General features: G+C 39.2%; 1 protein-coding gene across 1 annotated transcript in view; it reads right to left on the reverse strand.

Annotated features, from left to right (window-relative positions):
• The window catches only part of LOC147302235 (bone morphogenetic protein receptor type-2-like), a 43,813-nt gene that overhangs the window by 13,040 nt on the left and 13,385 nt on the right, over positions 1-17,388 (reverse strand). The window contains exons 2-5 of the mRNA XM_086281764.1: positions 15,344-15,529; positions 11,852-12,031; positions 912-1,019; positions 571-662 (exon numbers count right to left, since the gene is read on the reverse strand). Of these exons, the coding sequence (XP_086137890.1) occupies positions 571-662; positions 912-1,019; positions 11,852-12,031; positions 15,344-15,529 (566 nt within the window). The remainder of the gene's footprint in view (positions 1-570; positions 663-911; positions 1,020-11,851; positions 12,032-15,343; positions 15,530-17,388) is intronic.

Raw genomic sequence — 17,388 nt, forward strand, 5'->3', positions numbered from 1 at the left:
CAGATGATAAAAGTCACATTGAAATGACAAACATAACCAGAATCCTTGATGTATTTTGAGTGCATTTTTGTTTTCTCCTTTCTCTTTCTAGCTTAGAGTCTCTGTACTCTCAAAAACACACTACCTTGTGCAGAGATGCTGGAGAAGCAACATCATCTCTTTAAAGAAAAAACAAAAAAAACCCACCAGTATAAAGGCCTCAGGATTTGGAGGAGAAAAAAAGAAGAAGAGGGATTTACTTTACTATTTTCACAAACATCCCTATTGTACCAATTAAAAACTAAGAATAATGTGCTGTGTGGAACCATGGCAGTAATCTTACTAAATCTAGAGTATTTAAATAGCTGGACAACAATTCAGTCATGGCTGTATTTTCTTCCTATTGGCTCATTTGATCATGTTGAGCTGGCACATCCCACCGCTACACTAAATACTCTGGCTCTTTCCTGGGCCAGAAAACAAACTGATTCAACTTATGAAAGATGACTGCGCAGCTCCAAACTAAATATATTCCAAGTCACAGCTCCTGCAGCCACAAAAGAGGACAAGGAGTCTGATGTGCGCACTGACCTCCAGCAGTTTGAGATTGTCCAGGTCCAGAGAACTTTCCGAACCCGCAGCTTCCATCATATTCAGATTGTGAAGGCCTTGTTTGCCATTTCCTATAATACACAGGATACAAAAAACACAAATATATAGACACATTTATGTGTATGAATGTGAGAGTGAATGAATAGTGGTATTGTAAAGCGCTTTGGGTGCCTTGAAAAGCACTATATAAATCCAATCCATTATTATTATTTAAGCAAAACAACAGCTCTGATTTAGTTCATCAAATTCTACCAAAAAACATTTAAAAAGCCTTGAATAATGAATTCTCTTCCTCACACCTTGGCGTCATGGCAACTCACCATGCATCATGCGGTAACCAAAGAAGGCTGCTGCAGCTACCACAGCCAGCACGGAGACTGTTGCCAGGGCAATAATTACCGTCTCTTTGTAGCCCAGTGTGGGAGGATCTACAAGCAGATGAAAACATTGTAAATAAAAGTAAAAATCAAACTGTGACCTTTCTGTTATATTTGGGCCTGAGGCTGGGGGTTAATGGTCAAAGCCACTCTCTGGCCTTTGATTTCTAAATAAGAGTCAGAGGAAAGAAATGTACTACAGCTACACCCAGCTACCAGTTCTAAAAGGTACAGTCTGATGCAATGGAGCACAAGAGATGTGCAATACAACAGTATTGATTCATTTATGCCTATAAAAAGGGTGTAAATCTTCACGAGCATCATCAGATAAAAATACAAACCATTACCATTAAGAAGATTTTATTTAAATCAGGTGATTAAAACAACATAACTGGACATTTTCACAGGTTTTTTTTTTCCTTTTTACCACGGCATAGCTTAGGGTTTTATCTCTTTATGAAGCGCCTTGAGGCGACTTATGTTGTGATTTGGCGCTATATAAATAAAATTGAATTGAATTGAATTGAATCTCTACTGTAATTCTAAACTGTAATTACATTCAGTTAAATTTTATTTAAATTTTATTTATACCACACCAAATCACAACAACAGTCACCTCAAGGCACTTTGTATTGTCAGGTAGATCCTACAATAATACAGAGAAAAACCCAATAATCATATGACCCCCTATGAGCAAGCATCTCTGAAAACATTAGAGCACTTATGCAAATATGTGATGTCTTGATAAATCGAGCAGATATTTGAAGTTTACACAGCACCATTCTCGCATGAAAATATCTTAAAAGTTTATTTTGTGACCCAGAAGGAGTAATATTTCAAACTCCGCCACTCTGTGTTCCTCCGCCACTGCCTCATTTGAGTTTTGGACGAAATGGATTCTGGGATATTGCATTTCATCATTTCGAGCTGATTGGAGACCAAAACAGCCAATCAGATTTTTTTGCACGAAGTCTGTGATTGGCTGGTTTTGTAGCACAAATATAACGTGTAGAGAAAGAGTTGAACGTGCACGGGCAGAAATGTTGAGAGCGCAAGTAACACATTGCGAGCGAGCGCAAATGCAAAAACTGAGCAAGCGGGGCTGCTATTGTGTGTGTGTATGGATAATAGCAAACACTGAAATACATTTTCAGCAATGAATTTTGTTCACTCAAATTTAGCTTTTCTTTGCTCAAAATAAATTTCTCCTCAAAATGCAACACTTGCACCTGCAAATTTTTTTTTTAACATGTGCTCAATTTTTTTTTACGTGCGCTCAGAATAGTGGCACAAAAATAACGCCATACACAACCAGTAGTAGTAAGATATACTGGAAAGTTTGTTTTACTATCAATTATTTTTAAATCCTGTTTCCATCGATGATTGTTATCTGTACTTGTACAGATAATTGCTTCTATCACATACGGGCACAAGGACACACATTTACGCACCAAGCTGAACAGTGGTGCAACACATATTCCAGCAGGGTTTTTTCTTCTTTTCTGCTCTTGTGCTGAAGCAGCGTGCCAAAATACAGGTAAGAAAACACAGCTTGTACTAAAAATGGATGTATAATTTAAGGAAATGCATTCACTATTATAATTTCATGTACAACAGGATTGTTTTTCCAAATAACCCTATACTGGTGGAGTCCCACAGAGGCTATTTTATTAATTGCTGTCTGGAGCACTGTGAAAAACATTGTTTTTCCTCTTCTGAGGTTACGCCCACACTAGCCCGGATAGATTTGAAAACGCTGCACGTCCACACTACCGTTTTTGGTCGTTTTCACAGAGTTGCGCGTCCACATTGAAATGGCCAAAAACGCATACGTTCCAGTAAGTGTTTTCGGCCAGTAAGAAGATTCAACCTGCCTCATTTCGGTCTGCCACTTATTTACTTTCCGGCTCTTTGAAATGTCATGGCAAAATATCGAGGAAAAGCACAGAGTTTTTTTAAATAGACTAACAATGAGGTGGAGTTGTTGCTGCGAGTAACACAAAAGTACAAAGTTGCAAAAGCAAGTGAGAATTAAAGAATTTGAGGAAAAGCTATCTGTAGCATGTACAGACTGATATTAATCTTTAATAGGGCTGTCAAAATTGCCCTCCGCTATCTTAGTTTAATTGGTCACATGACTGCATCACATGACTAACATGCGTCAATGTTTTAGAAATTCTCCGTTTTCGCTGTCTACACTGCGATGCGAAAGCACAGTTTTCAAATGTATGTTTTCGAGAGCATTTTCAAAACGCTGCGTTTTCCATGAGCGAAAACGCCGTCTCAGTGTGGTCGGGAGGCCAAAAGGGAGAGAAAACGGACAGACGGAAGGACGTAGCCTTACTCACAGATGTAATCATAATATTAAAGATAAACCATTTGCAACTCTATAACACACATTTACAAAATGACAATGCTGCACCACATGCTGGGTTACGTTAGCAAGACAGGTAGCTGAATATTGTTTTAAAAGCTGTGACAGAAGACAGATTAAAGATGATGAGAGGAAAGCAGAAATACATCAAAATAACGAGACCAGTGACTAGCTGTGCTCTTAACTACATTTCACATCTCGGATAATGCTAATGAGGGAGTTGTTGATGGCAAAAGGGAAAAACGTACACTGCATAAAGGCAGAACAAGCAGCCTGTTAAGGACTTACTGGATTGCTGCATTACAAAACTTTTCATAGTATAATTATTTATTGTGTTTGCTCTGTGGTGTAATGTTTGGCTGTTTGTTTAATTTCTTCTTTCTTTGTATTCTATGAACAGAAGAATATAAAGGGGCCCATTAATGCTTAAATTATATTGGTGATGACTGATGATGCAATTGGAAACCAAAAGGGAGGTAGGGGTGCACAACAAATGGAGATTAGCAGGTTAGTGGTGTTAAACTCAGAATCTCCTGTGTCATAAAGTTGGCTTTTTTTCACCATGGTAAATTATAGAATTTCAAGAGTTTCTGTAAAGAGGAGTGGGCCAAGTAGTCTCTGCCGCATACTAAAATCATGTTTTGCTTCAGGATCAAATACGTAACTTACTTTTTACTCAATGACTGCAAATTCAGCAGGAGATCAAATATTTTTCATTGATCCTTTGATTTGCAGCCAGCTTTCTGCTAGGGATACATGTACAAGGTGATGCCTGCTCTAGCATGCAGCCATCACCGCATGCAGCATAAAATAAATAACTTGTGCGATAAATATACAGATTAACGATTTTCTGCAGCATTAACATCTCATCCTACTTATAAAAATGCTGCAAACTGGTATATTTTCTATGCTGTTCAATAGATTTTTAATACCATTTTATCCTCATCATCTGATAATAACCCTGATTGGAGTAGCTGGCACTTATAGGAAAGATTTTTATGCTTACATCTATTTTTATGCTAGTGCACCTGGAGCCAGAAGTAGACTGACCGGCTTAACAGAGAAAACTGATAACCACTGTCATGACGCACATCACCTCTAACTGAGGGTTTAGGTTTTGTCGAGCCAGCTAACACAGTGTTTAGCTGTGTTTAACATTGTTCCTAGAATAACATTTCACACAACTTTGCATTAAAAGGTACAGTCAATCGTTTTTTGAGTTTATTAATGGGGAAAAAAATAACACTATAAAAAATGGCAAGAATTTCAAAGCAATGTTTGATGATCTTAGTATAATACTTTGGCTAAATAAAAACAATTACTGCTGCTTTGGTAAAAGCAGTAACTCTCGCTCTAAAGTGGTCTACAAAACAAGCAGATTTTAAACATACTAAAAAAGTACGTTGCAATTTTTCTTCCTTCCCAAATAGCAAGTCACCCACCGCACACAACTATCTGAATGCAATTTTAAGTATTTGTGTCTGAAAATGTTTGGGTGTGCCGTAAAGAAAAGAAGAGCTCAAATAAAACAAACATGAATGGCCCAGGGAGCAGTTTATGAAGAGAGAAACAGAGGATGTGTGGGAAGTGAATGTTAAAGAGAAAAAGAAAATATGTAAAAAAGAGAGAATAGTAGGCAGATGGTCGGCTGTTTTTGCTTACCATAACAGATAAAAGCAGTTAGCTGAGGTGGAGACAAGCAGATATTAAATATTTTAACACTCGCACCCTCACATATACTACTACTGTGCACAAACAGTGGAGAGTCCACAAACACACTTTCTTGCATCTGTTACAAAAGTCAACACAATGGATATGTCATGAAACACACGTATTTTATAAATAATTGATGGCTTCCAGACCCTAAGGGCAACTCTGACTGACATACTACAATGAGCATGGATGTACACACTCTAGTGCGCACACGTGGGGGGTTGACTAGGCTCGGCTGAAATGCCAAGGTCACAGAGTTCATAATTAACAAGAGTGTTTTACAGGAAGTCATGTGACAGAACATACCAAGAGACTGTTAGAATCTCCCAACCATCCCAGACAGTGCCAGCTCTGCTGCCTTAAGAACATCAAAGAGGCAAAACTGAAATACAGGAGCATTTGCATTAAGCTTTAAAAAAAAAAAAAAAAGGAAATTTATATTTCACCATTGAAACTTATGTGACAGCTGTAGTCGCTAATTAAAGCGCATCTTAAGATTTTGATGTGATTTTGATGTTGACGAATTAAAGTAGTTTTAAAGTAGTTCACTATTTGGTCAGAAAAGGGGTAAATTCTCACACTGGAGAAATGAAAATTAGCAAATACCCCTAACCAGGGCTCGCAAAATCTGTAATAAACTCTCTTTTCCAAAGATGAGTGATTCCTCAATCAGATACAGGGCTCGCAATACGGGCTAGCGATTTTTCCAGTCGGGCTACCAAAATCTCTCTCTGCCCTGCCCGTCGGGCTATCGCAGGAAGGAAAAATATATGTCAATGCTTTTGCATTCTTTCAGAAATGTAGCTGGGTAATTATGTCATTGGCATCGGTGAGCCACTGTCAATATGTGACATATTGAAATCCAATTGAATTTGTGCTTGTTTTTTTGCTTTCACTTTGCAATCACGTGAACTGTGTATAGAGAGCGACAGCACTGATTGGTGAGTGATGATAATTTGTGCACCAATTCCTCTGACATCGTCTTATTAATCGTTAGCTTACTATGCAAACATGACAAGTGAAATCTCCGGCAGCAAGCTTAAACATGTGAGAGGTTAATCGTGCAGAGAATCGCTGAGCGTTATGTGAGTGCGTGTGTAAAAGCAGCAGGATATATATTTTAGTTCAGCTGAGCCAAATAAGACAGGTCAGGGTGAAGAAGTGACAGCCAAAGAAAAGCTTACCACAAAATGGAAAAGTTATGACAAATCAGACTATAAGGCAAAAAGAAAGTGCAGCTTTATGGTTTCATGGACAAAAGAATTTCTGTGGCTGCGATATGACGAGCTAAATAACCAGGGCTGCACATAAGTGGTCCGCAGGTGCGCATTCGCTGTCAAAATAAAAAACGCGCACAAGATAAGAAGGTGCAACGCGTGTTTGCGTACATACGATTTTCTGGAAGAGGACAGACATTTGTTTAGAACTCTTAAAGATGTCGAAGAAGCAAGCTCCTTTAAGCAATTACTTTGGTTTTCCTCCACCTCCAAACAAATGTCAGAAGTAGTCCGAACCACAAAAGAAGCACGTATTCTCGGAAAAGTGGTTGCAGGAGGTGAGCTGGCTTCAAACAAATGATGAACGCACAGAGATTTGGTGCAGAATGTGCCGTGAAAATCCCACTCTAGTGGACAAAAACAGTGCTTTTTATATGGACGCAAACACGCGTTGCAACTTCTTATCTGGTGCGCGTCTTTTATTTTGACAGCAAATGCGCACCTGCAGACCACTTATGTGCACCCGTGTAAATAACATAATGTTCTGCCGGGTGTGTTGTTGGTTTTCTCTCGATTTCTGAGTCGACAAGCGCCTTTGTTACTGGGACATGTAATTTTAAGAAAGGCCCCCATTAGAACCCATGAGAAATGCAAGAAATGCATTATTGCTCAGTCTGCAATATCTTTACCGGAACAAACACCAACTGCAAATAACATACTAAAAATAAACCTGGAAAATCTGTTTAGAACAGCGTACTATGTTGCAAAGAGTGAACTACCACTGGCAAAATTTAGCAGCCTTTGAAAACTTCAAAAAGCAAATGTCCTAGATCTTGGTTCCACTTGCCTCTTACCCGTGACTTCAGTGGAAATTCAGGATCTGACACAGACTGATTCATGTTCTACACAGTTCTTACAAGTTCATAGAAATTTCTGTTCAATTAGAACCAAGTATTTGAGTTGATGATTGTAATTTTTATACAATGTTGTAATTTGTGTTTCAACAATTTTTTGATTAATGTTTTGTTTCCGTTATAATAATATACTTTAATGTATAATATTATAACGGAAACAAAACATCAATCAAAAAATTGCTCTGTTTTTTATTCGGGCTACTTAAATTTATTTTGGGCTACCAAAAACTGAAGAGTCCCTGCCCGAAGGGCTACCAGGGACTTTGAAATTTTGCGAGCCCTGCCCCTAACCCTAACCCACATAGTGGAAAGTCAGAAATCATGTTATTAGAATTATAACTTTTATTTACTTAGTGGTCAGAAGTTCAACAAGACATAAGAACTAAATTCTAAATCATCTCACCATTGAGTGAATATTTGGACGAAGTTTGAACGAGGTTTCTCCAGGAGTTGTTGAAATACCTTGTCCGGGAGAATGTGACATACATAGGAGTGTATAGATAACTTAAAAATGTATCTCCAGCCGCAGGTGAATGAATAATTTTTGCAGTCTTTCCAATTTTTCTCTTCTACGTCTAAATCTATTTCATTTTAGTAACTAAATTAAAAAGTGCCGATATACAAAGGTGATGCACTGTCCCTGCTCCTGTATTGCAGCCACAGCCAAAATACATTCAGAAGGTAAGATGAGTGCTGAGAACCCAGCTCAGTGGTAGGAATAAGATCTGAGCTATTGATACATATGCTACCAGATCAGATACCCAGCTAGAATAATATGCTGGCCACAGGAGGAGACCCAATACTACTGATGTCAAAACATAAAATCTCCTCACAATATAGAGGCTTCTACCCAAAGTCCAGCGGCAGAAACAAGAAGGATGAGAATTATTGCCAGAGCTACAATCCAGGAAGAAACACACAAATACATCAAGAACATGGGTCCACAATATGAGCTCCTCCAAGAATGGCTCAGGCAGAGAAGACAGATGGTGATGAAGAAAAGGAGGAGGAGCTATCATGTACCATTGACAAAGGAAGTAGCTGACATCAAGAAAACCTACAACTAGCTAATAAAGGCCCATCTAGAGGACGCCGCGGAGGTTCTGATTATGGCAGCACATGAATATGCCCTAAGCACCAGATCCATAGAGACAGGTCTTTCACAGCCAACATGACAAGTTACAGCCAGTGAAAAGTACTGAACTGGAGACAGTTGAATACTTTGTAACAGGATGTAAGATGCAAGCTGGGACATTGTACAGGCACAACCAAGAAGCTGGGATAGTGTAGAGTAGGGCTGCTCAATTAATCGAATTTTAATCGCGATTCCGCTCTGGGCTTTCAACGATCATTAAAAATGACTGAGTCGATTATTAGCCCCTCGCTCATGCTTTACTGCTCCGTGTGGCAAATCGAGCGCAACTCTCTGCATTTCGAACACGCGTCACAACAGTTAAGAGGACCCGAGGGAAGCTCGGAAAGCTAAGCAGGAGTTATTTGGAGAGGAGAGTGACTGCCGTTGGTTGAAAAGAGAGGTAAAAAAAACTTCAGTGGTGTGGAAACATTATGGGTTCGCGGAGTCAGACGTGGATCAAGTAGACACAGTGTGTAAACTTTGCTACAGTGTCGTAGCTGCACCACAGAGCAACACTGCAACGTTCACTAAACATAGATGTTTACATTTTTCATTTATTTTTTATATTGCAAACATTTGTACTGTTATCAGTATTTGCACACTATGTTATATTATTTTTTGACAATCTTTAAAACCATTTTTCAATACATTGTTATTGTTAAATAAATATCGTCAAATAATCGAGATCTCAATTTCAGTGAAAATAATCGTGATTATCATTTTTGCCATAATCAAGCAGCCCTAGTGTAGAGGAACTTCTGTGCTGCCAAATGGATTAGACATCCCTAGTCCTGATGGGAGACGCTGCCGAAGGTGGTTGAAAACAACAGGGCTAAGGTCCTGTGTGGACTTCTTCAAGTTCCAGATAGGGCTGCTCGATTATGGCAAAAATGATAATCACGATTATTTTCACTGAAATTGAGATCACGATTATTTGACGATATTTATTTAACCCTTTAAGACCTACTATAGAACCAAGTCCACCAGAGCTTATATTATTTTTTTTTTACATGCTGTAGTGCCATTTGTGGGAGCATTTCAAGTTGCTATACATCAATACAACTGTTATAGCCCATATTTTAATAATATGTATGCATTAAGTCCATAGTAATTACATAAATTGCAAAAAAGTGCAATAAACTACAAAAAAAATTGAAAATCGCTTTTGTTTTGTTTACATATATTTCTACTTGGAGAAATTTAAGAGGCTTATCCCTCAAAACTTTAAATACAATAAAGTTGCAAAAAATAGTTTACAACAACAGGAAATTTATTTTGAGTGTCTTCATAGTTTTATTTTGGAGATACAGCAATTTTTATATACTGCAGGAAAAACAAAAAACAATCCTGTGATGCAAATTTGCAAAGAAAACAGCAGGTGCATCATTTCACTGTGGGAAGTCTTACGAACAGCTGATGGATCGGCAAAGCGTGTTTCTGGAATATTATGTTTTTGTTCCTGCAAGCGCTTTTTATGCAATTTTTGCAAAGCTATATGTGGAACGAAACCGTGACCGAGGACAAGCTGATGGCATCAGATGTAAGTACAACTCCTCCGGTTTCATATGCAAAACAAATTATTGCGCTAGCTTACACGGTTCAGGTTCTACAGGGATTTAAAAATAGTTACGCAAAACGGAGCATGCTGCTCTGACCGGCTTTAAAGGGTTAACAATGACTTTAAAAAAATAATATAAAATAGTGTGCAACACCACTGAAGTTTTTTTTTTTAAACTCTCTTTTCAACCAACGGCAGTCACTCTCTCCTCTCCAAATAACTTCTGCTTAGCTTTCCGAGCTTCCCTCGGGTCCTCTTAATCAGCGGTCTCCAACCTTTTTTGCGCCACGGACGGTTTATGCCCGACAATATTTTCACGGACCGGCCTTTAAGGTGTCGCGGATAAATTAGGGAGGGGCTAATAATCGGCTCAGTCATTTTTAATGATCGTTGAAAGCCCAGATCGTAATCGTGATTAAAATTCGATTAATTGAGCAGCCCTAGTTCCAGACAAGCAGTTGCTGGCCATCCAACCAGACAGAGTAGTGGTTATCAGCACAAGACTGCAGTTATCATAGATGTGACAATCCCAGCAGACAGAAAAACAGAGAAGTACCAGGAACTTGAGAAAAAACTGGAGCAGAAGTGGAAGCCAAAGGGCAAAGTGGTGCCTGTGATAATAGCAGCATTAGCAGCTGTAACCCCTAAACTGAAAGAGTGACTTCAGCAGATTCCATCACATCATCCAAAAAAAAAAAACAAAAACAAAAAACAGTGCAGTCCAGGAAACAGCAAATTTGTGAACCCTCAAACTCCCAGGCCTGATAGAAGACCTGAGCTTGAGAAACACACACATGGCATACAACTAAACCCTGAATTGGGACCTCCTGTATCAATAAATGCGTACATTCTCTGTAAACTTCTAACTTCAGTAATTTTAAATAAAATGATGAATTCCGAAGCTTTACTTAAATTTCTGTACCTACAAGTTTCTTCACTACACGAATAGGCGTTAAGCCAATCGCCTGTTTTCTAACTCGTCTCAGTGCCTCTTACCTAGACCTTAATGTCACTCTTGAATCTTGGCCTAAGATCATTCAGACAGCCAACTGATTCAAACCATTTCCTACTTCTAACAACACAAGAGTACGTCTGCCCAGACATGCCGAGAAATAACACCGTACTGAAAACGGAAACAGGATTTAGAGTTACAATACAACACAAACTTGAGTTTCCAGCAGCATCAATTTTTTCCCCTACAATTTATTTTCTTTGTCATCTGTCTACACAGTTGAACAGTCACCGGCACACCCACAGACAGACGGATAAAGCAGACGCCATGTAATCCGTGGAATGCAGAGAGACGACATGGATGGTAGGAAGCGTGTTTGTGTGTAGGCAAGGGAGATGACAAGCTGCTGTTGCCACCGCCCCCACCTCATGCTCTTTCATTCACGGGTCAACCTTGAGAAGAATTAACAATTAACAATTTATCTGTTTGCTTTGTCTGACACCTTTCACAGTATTCAGTCACGACTTAAACCGAATCCCCTATCAACCACTGTCATGGTCCTTTAGGGGTTATAATCTACACGGCTCCTAAGAGTGGATGTGGACAATACTATAATGTCATTTGTTGTATCCAGTTCTTCATCTTTCTGATCCACCGTTGTCAAGGTTTTCTAACTGGTGACAATTGGAAAGGTCATCTCAAAGTCCCTGTTGCTAAATGATATAGCAGACTAGCAAAGGGGGCTAGAGAGAGCAATAAGTAGGTGTAGCTATGGCAGCCCTTTTTTGTCTATCTAGGACTAAAAAAAAGTCAATGTAACAATTAATAAAACCATAAATTTGGATCAGATCTGACTTTAGGTCAACTAATTTGCATTCACTGGCTAGAGGAAGACAAGACCTTTGGCTTGAAATTCACAACACTGACAGCATGTTTAGTATTCAATTTTATCTTCTGTAATCTCTCACAGGTGGCTGGGCGTGAGGCTAAAAGGTAACGGGGGTAAGAGAGTGTTCTTACGTATGGGTTGCGCAGTGGTGGGGCTTGGCAGCGGGAAGTCCTCTGTGAAGTTCACATTGCACATGTCACTGCCACAGCAGCAGAAGTGGTAAGTCCCATTCTGTATCTGTGGAGGCAAGTTGGTAACCACACAGCGGTCATCTCGGCATGCCTGGTTGTCGCCTAGGTGAGTCCAGCAACCTGAAGAAGGGTAAAAAAAAAAAAAATGTTGGAGAAACCCCGCCCAAAAAACGTATTAACCCCTCAGTTTTAAAATAACAGTTATTGAATGTGACAGCACAATTGGGTCAGATATAGTGAAAGTAAAAACTAATTTCAGGGCTCTAGAGTGCGACCAATTTGGTCACAAATGCGACCAAATTTTTCAGTGGTGCGACTAAAAAAAAAAAATTTGGTTGGACCTGTGCGACCAAATGTTTGGGTAGCAAAAAAAAAAAAAAAAAAAAAAAAATCTGCAACCTTCCCTGTGGTCAACAACAGACACATTTTGCCCCTATTGTGGACTAAACCAATCAGAGCTAGTAAGGGGCGGGACCTCTCTGATTGGCCATGGTCCAGTTGAAAGTGCAGGTGGAAGTGGGAGGTGAGTAGCTTGAATAAAGCGATATCAATTCATTAAATCCTGAATCGACTTTTAAATATAACTGTGTTTTGCCAGAAACGCCAGATTCTCAGATTAAAGCTCACAAAACCATTTCAACAACAACCAAACAGCAAATGAGAGCAGGTACAGGGATTCCACACAAAGACGTAAACACAGAGGACCGACGCATCAGAATCAACTTTGTCTTTCTCAGGCGGCCCGTAGACGGACACGCTGTCGGAGCTTAGCGATCCTGATGCGTCCGGTCCGCGCTGTGTTTACGTCTTTTTGCGCTGATTCTGAGCTGCAGGTTTTGTCTCTCCAACCAAAATTTGCCGAGCCAGCAGCAAAAGAAGCAGCAAACTGCGCTTCACATTTGATCAATGTCGTCATGAATTTTGCTGTTTTGCTTCCACGACTATTAAAATCACACTTCATGCACAGCTAGCTCTCTCTCTCTATCTCTCTCTGTACTTCAAGAACAGTTTCCCGTCTCCAATCTCTGTTTTCTGTATTATTCATTCACTTATTGCCCACCAGTCTACCGTTGTTTACAGCGCTGTGGCTGCTGTCTTTTTCTTTTTTTCACTTAAATGACCCCGGACAAGAAAGCCTATTTTTTCTGTTGTTCAATACTGAAGAAATCTAAACTTTATATGCAGAACATTGTAGAATATTTTTAAGGTTATCTGCTATAAAAACCCAGACCAGGAAAATCTCCTTCATGTTTTTCTGTGTTTTATTCTCAGTTACTTTCACACAAAGGCATCTGCTGTGATGTTCACAATTCTGATAAATGATCAGAATTATAATATTTCTGACTGTCTGAGGCTAAGTTGAATCGAATCGGGACTTTGAAAACCGGAATCGAATGGATTATAGAAATCAGTGATGATACCCAGCCCTAGTGAGCAGCCTAGGCCCGACAGAAGTGGATGTAGCTGTAATAGGAAAAGAACTATTGCTAACTTTTCTGTTAAGTTAAGGCCTGATCCTTCTGAAATTCATAGCCAGTGCTCTGACACGGTGTCATCAATCTTTGAATGCTGAAAAAGCACAGTGTATTCAGAAAAACACATTATATTATATAAATTATTATAAAATTTGTGTGCGCCTAACTTTTGTGCCGGTACGCCTAACTTTTTAAAGTTGGGCGTACCGGTACGCCCATGGCAAAAAGTTAGTCTAGAGCCCTGAATTTTCCTGTTAAGTTTGACCATTTTATGGACAAACTATGCTTTCACTGTTTCACTAAATAAAAAGCATCTTAAAAACATGATTATAGATAAAAGAAAAACTGTGATTTTATGAAACAGATAACAAAGTTCTGTGTCTATTTCATACTATATACTTTTGACTATGCCCTTGGATGAAGGCATTTGACAATGTGTATGTACAAAGGAGTGCTGAAGTGGACATTCAAAATAGCTCTTTTTGAGTCTATTCTAGGAAACCATTTCAATGTAAAAATTGAGCTTACAGCTCTTTTCAACTCTTTCAGATAACTTGAAACATTCATATGAATTTTCAAGTAGTGTGGTAGAGGTCAGCTTCTGTCACAAAGAATTTTTCCAGCCAAGATTGAGACACAAATGAAATATGCGTAAGGAGCCTTTTATTTCACTTTTTCTTAAATAATATTTCAGTCTAATATGTCACAAAACAGATATAGATTCAAACATTTGTCTCTCAAACAGACAAACACCCCCAATTATTTAATTTAATATAATGTAAAGGAAAGCAGCAGATTACGACTTTTAAAGGGCCTCCAACAAGAAGATTTCTGCGTATGAACCATTAACATTTTTATTTACATCTTGAGCAAATGATTTGAACAGTTGATGATGACTGAAAAAACAAAAATGGAGGATTTGTAATTTTTCTTACTGCATTCTGGTTAAAATTGTGTCCCAATTTATGGGTTTTTGAAACAATTTATGGAGAAAATGTCTTTAAAATGCAAATGAAAATATTGGGCACTGCATGACATTGAATACTAAAAAATACTGTGACAAATAAGACAATATAAATACAAGTCTCTCAGGCTTGTATTCGACCCACCCTTCTGTCTTCCTTTATGTGTTGTTTGAGGATGTAACCTTTCTGAACATCCAAGCGACAGCTTTATATGTCAACGATGAATTCATTCTTCTCCGCATTTAAAGCATATCGAACACAGATGTTTTGTCTTCTGGTTTTTGTGGCCCTAAATGTAGTCAATGGCTCCATATTGTAGTGACTTATACATTTGCCCACCAAGTGAAGAGTTGCTGGTTTGATTCCAACGACTCGTTGTGACTGTGTCAGGAAGGGAATTAGGCATAAAAACTAAATTAAACATATAAAGCTTCCTGCTGTACCAAACCCTTGTAGCAAGTCAGCATTTAAAACTCACAAACAACATATGCTCTCCTCACCTGCATGAGTAAAGCAGGACAGCATGTGTTTTTTTATGCATCCACTACATTAGTGAATCTCCTCTGTGGTTTTCCTGCTTTCCTCTAGCCTGGCAGATCCACGCGTACTTATATGATGCTATATGATGCTAAAAATCAAGTTGTAGGTGTATTATGAGCTGAACTGTTGCTAAGCCACAACGTATGGAGTACTTTCCACACAGACCTATACACAACAATTTTACTGAGTAATTAAAAACTGATGATATTAATTTTCTGTCAGCCCACTACTTTAATAATTACACAGTTTCATGCCGAGAACCTGGAATGATTAAAAATTCAACTGACATATACTAAGATTGATCAAGGATTGGGAAAATAACTAGCACCTGGTTTTCCCACTAGTGACAGCATATTTGTTGCAGTCACAAAGATTGTTTGAGCCAGAAAGGTTCTAAGCTTTTTGGCGACTTTTCGCAATCTAACAAACAAACATTGTCACAGTGAAAATACCTTGCTTCACCAGGCGCACTTCTCCTGGAGGAGTTTTCTCCCACAGCCCAAAACAGTGTCTGCCTTTGGCACATCGGATAGTGGTATTCTCTGGGGAGACCCGGCCTTCATCCCCCGCCACTCGTTCCACCTCCCATTGCTGCTGCTGGTCTGTGAAGGCACATTCCCTCACCTCACCCTGCGCCGCTGTGAAGAGATAGAGAGCAAAGATGTATGTTATGTAAAAGAAAAGAAAAAAGAAAATTATTATTTTATATACATTTAGAGAGAGAGATATTTTTGTGTGTGTTTACGTGTGTGTTATAGGAGCTATAGAGGTAGGCACTGGAAAGATCCAAATATATATATTTTAGGGGTGCAACGATATTCGGATCGATATTGAACCGTTCGATACAGTGCTTTCGGTTCGGTACGCATATGTATCGAACAATACAAAATTTGAAATTTATTTTTATCAACTTTCCTTCTGACGATGCTGTCTGTGTTGAGCGTTCGTGAATCTGCGTTCGACTACTCCACCTAGGCTGCACTGTCGAGCGCAGATCCACTGAGCGCTCAACACAGACAGCATCGTCAGAAGGAAGAGTGCAGGGCAAGCTAGCGAGACAGAAGTTAAGCTCTCCTTGCAACATGGCAAATTGAACCTCCCCCACCCTCATTCAGATCTGGCGTTTGGAATTATTTTGGTTTTCATGTGATGTATGACCCTGAAGGTAAGCGCGTCATGGACTAAAGTATGTTGGATGTGCCACGCAATGCTCAATTACACGGGTGGGAATTAGTGTGTTAGTGCAGTTAGCTCGTTAACGTGTTGGCCGTCTAGCCCCATGCACGGGGCGATCAGGGGTAGCTCGTTAACGGAGATTTGCCGTGTTGTGGCGTTAAGGTCATTTCAACGAGATTAACCTGAAAGCACTAGTGGGAACACAACGAATATGACTGCACATTTACGCCGACATCATCCTAGTGCAAAGACAAGTGGAAGCAGACAAAAACAACAAGCAAGCATGCTACAAACTTTACCAGAGTCATTTAGACAGCCTTTAGCACATGATTCTCCTCATGGGGACCTGATATGTTTAATATGCTGCTGAGAATATAGCCCAGAAGAAGCGTATAGTATAGCTTTTATTTTTTGAAAGAGCCATTTCTCTGTAATAAACTCTCTTTTCCAAAGATGAGTGATTCCTCAATCAGATACAGGGCTCGCAATACGGGCTAGCGATTTTTCCAGTCGGGCTACCAAAATCTCTCTCTGCCCTGCCCGTCGGGCTATCGCAGGAAGGAAAAATATATGTCAATGCTTTTGCATTCTTTCGGAAATGTAGCTGGGCAATTATGTCATTGGCATCGGTGAGCCACTGTCAATATGTGACATAATGAAATCCAATTGAATTTGTGCTTGTTTTTTGCTTTCACTTTGCAATCACGTGAACTGTGTATAGAGAGCGACAGCACTGATTGGTGAGTGATGATAATTTGTGCACCAATTCCTCTGACATCGTCTTATTAATCGTTAGCTTACTACGCAAACATGACAAGTGAAATCTCCGACAGCAAGCTTAAACATGTGAGAGGTTAATCGTGCAGAGAATCGCTGAGCGTTATGTGAGTGCGTGTGTAAAAGCAGCAGGATATATATTTTAGTTCAGCTGAGCCAAATAAGACAGGTCAGGGTGAAGAAGTGACAGCCAAAGAAAAGCTTACCACAAAACAGAAAAGTTATGATGAATCAGACTATAAGGCAAAAAGAAAGTGCAGCTTTATGGTTTCATGGACAAAAGAATTTCTGTGGCTGCGATATGACGAGCTAAATAACCAGGGCTGCACATAAGTGGTCCACAGGTGCGCATTCGCTGTCAAAATAAAAAACGCGCACAAGGGTTAGGGTTAGGGTTAAATTTAAAAACTGACGGCATATTGTTCAATTTGTCTTTTGTAAAAATGGATGCAGAAACTTTGATAAAAATATCTGAGGAAAAAAAAAACTGTACTTTTGAGTTAAAATATATATTTATAATTTTAATAAATGACAAATTAAAAAG

The sequence above is a fragment of the Aulonocara sp. 'chitande type north' Nkhata Bay genome, linkage group LG23 (assembly GCF_057382095.1).
Source record: "Aulonocara sp. 'chitande type north' Nkhata Bay isolate Kocher_YH1m ecotype deep benthic linkage group LG23, A_spYH_male_GT1.1, whole genome shotgun sequence".
In the NCBI taxonomy this organism is placed as follows: domain Eukaryota; kingdom Metazoa; phylum Chordata; class Actinopteri; order Cichliformes; family Cichlidae; genus Aulonocara; species Aulonocara sp. 'chitande type north' Nkhata Bay.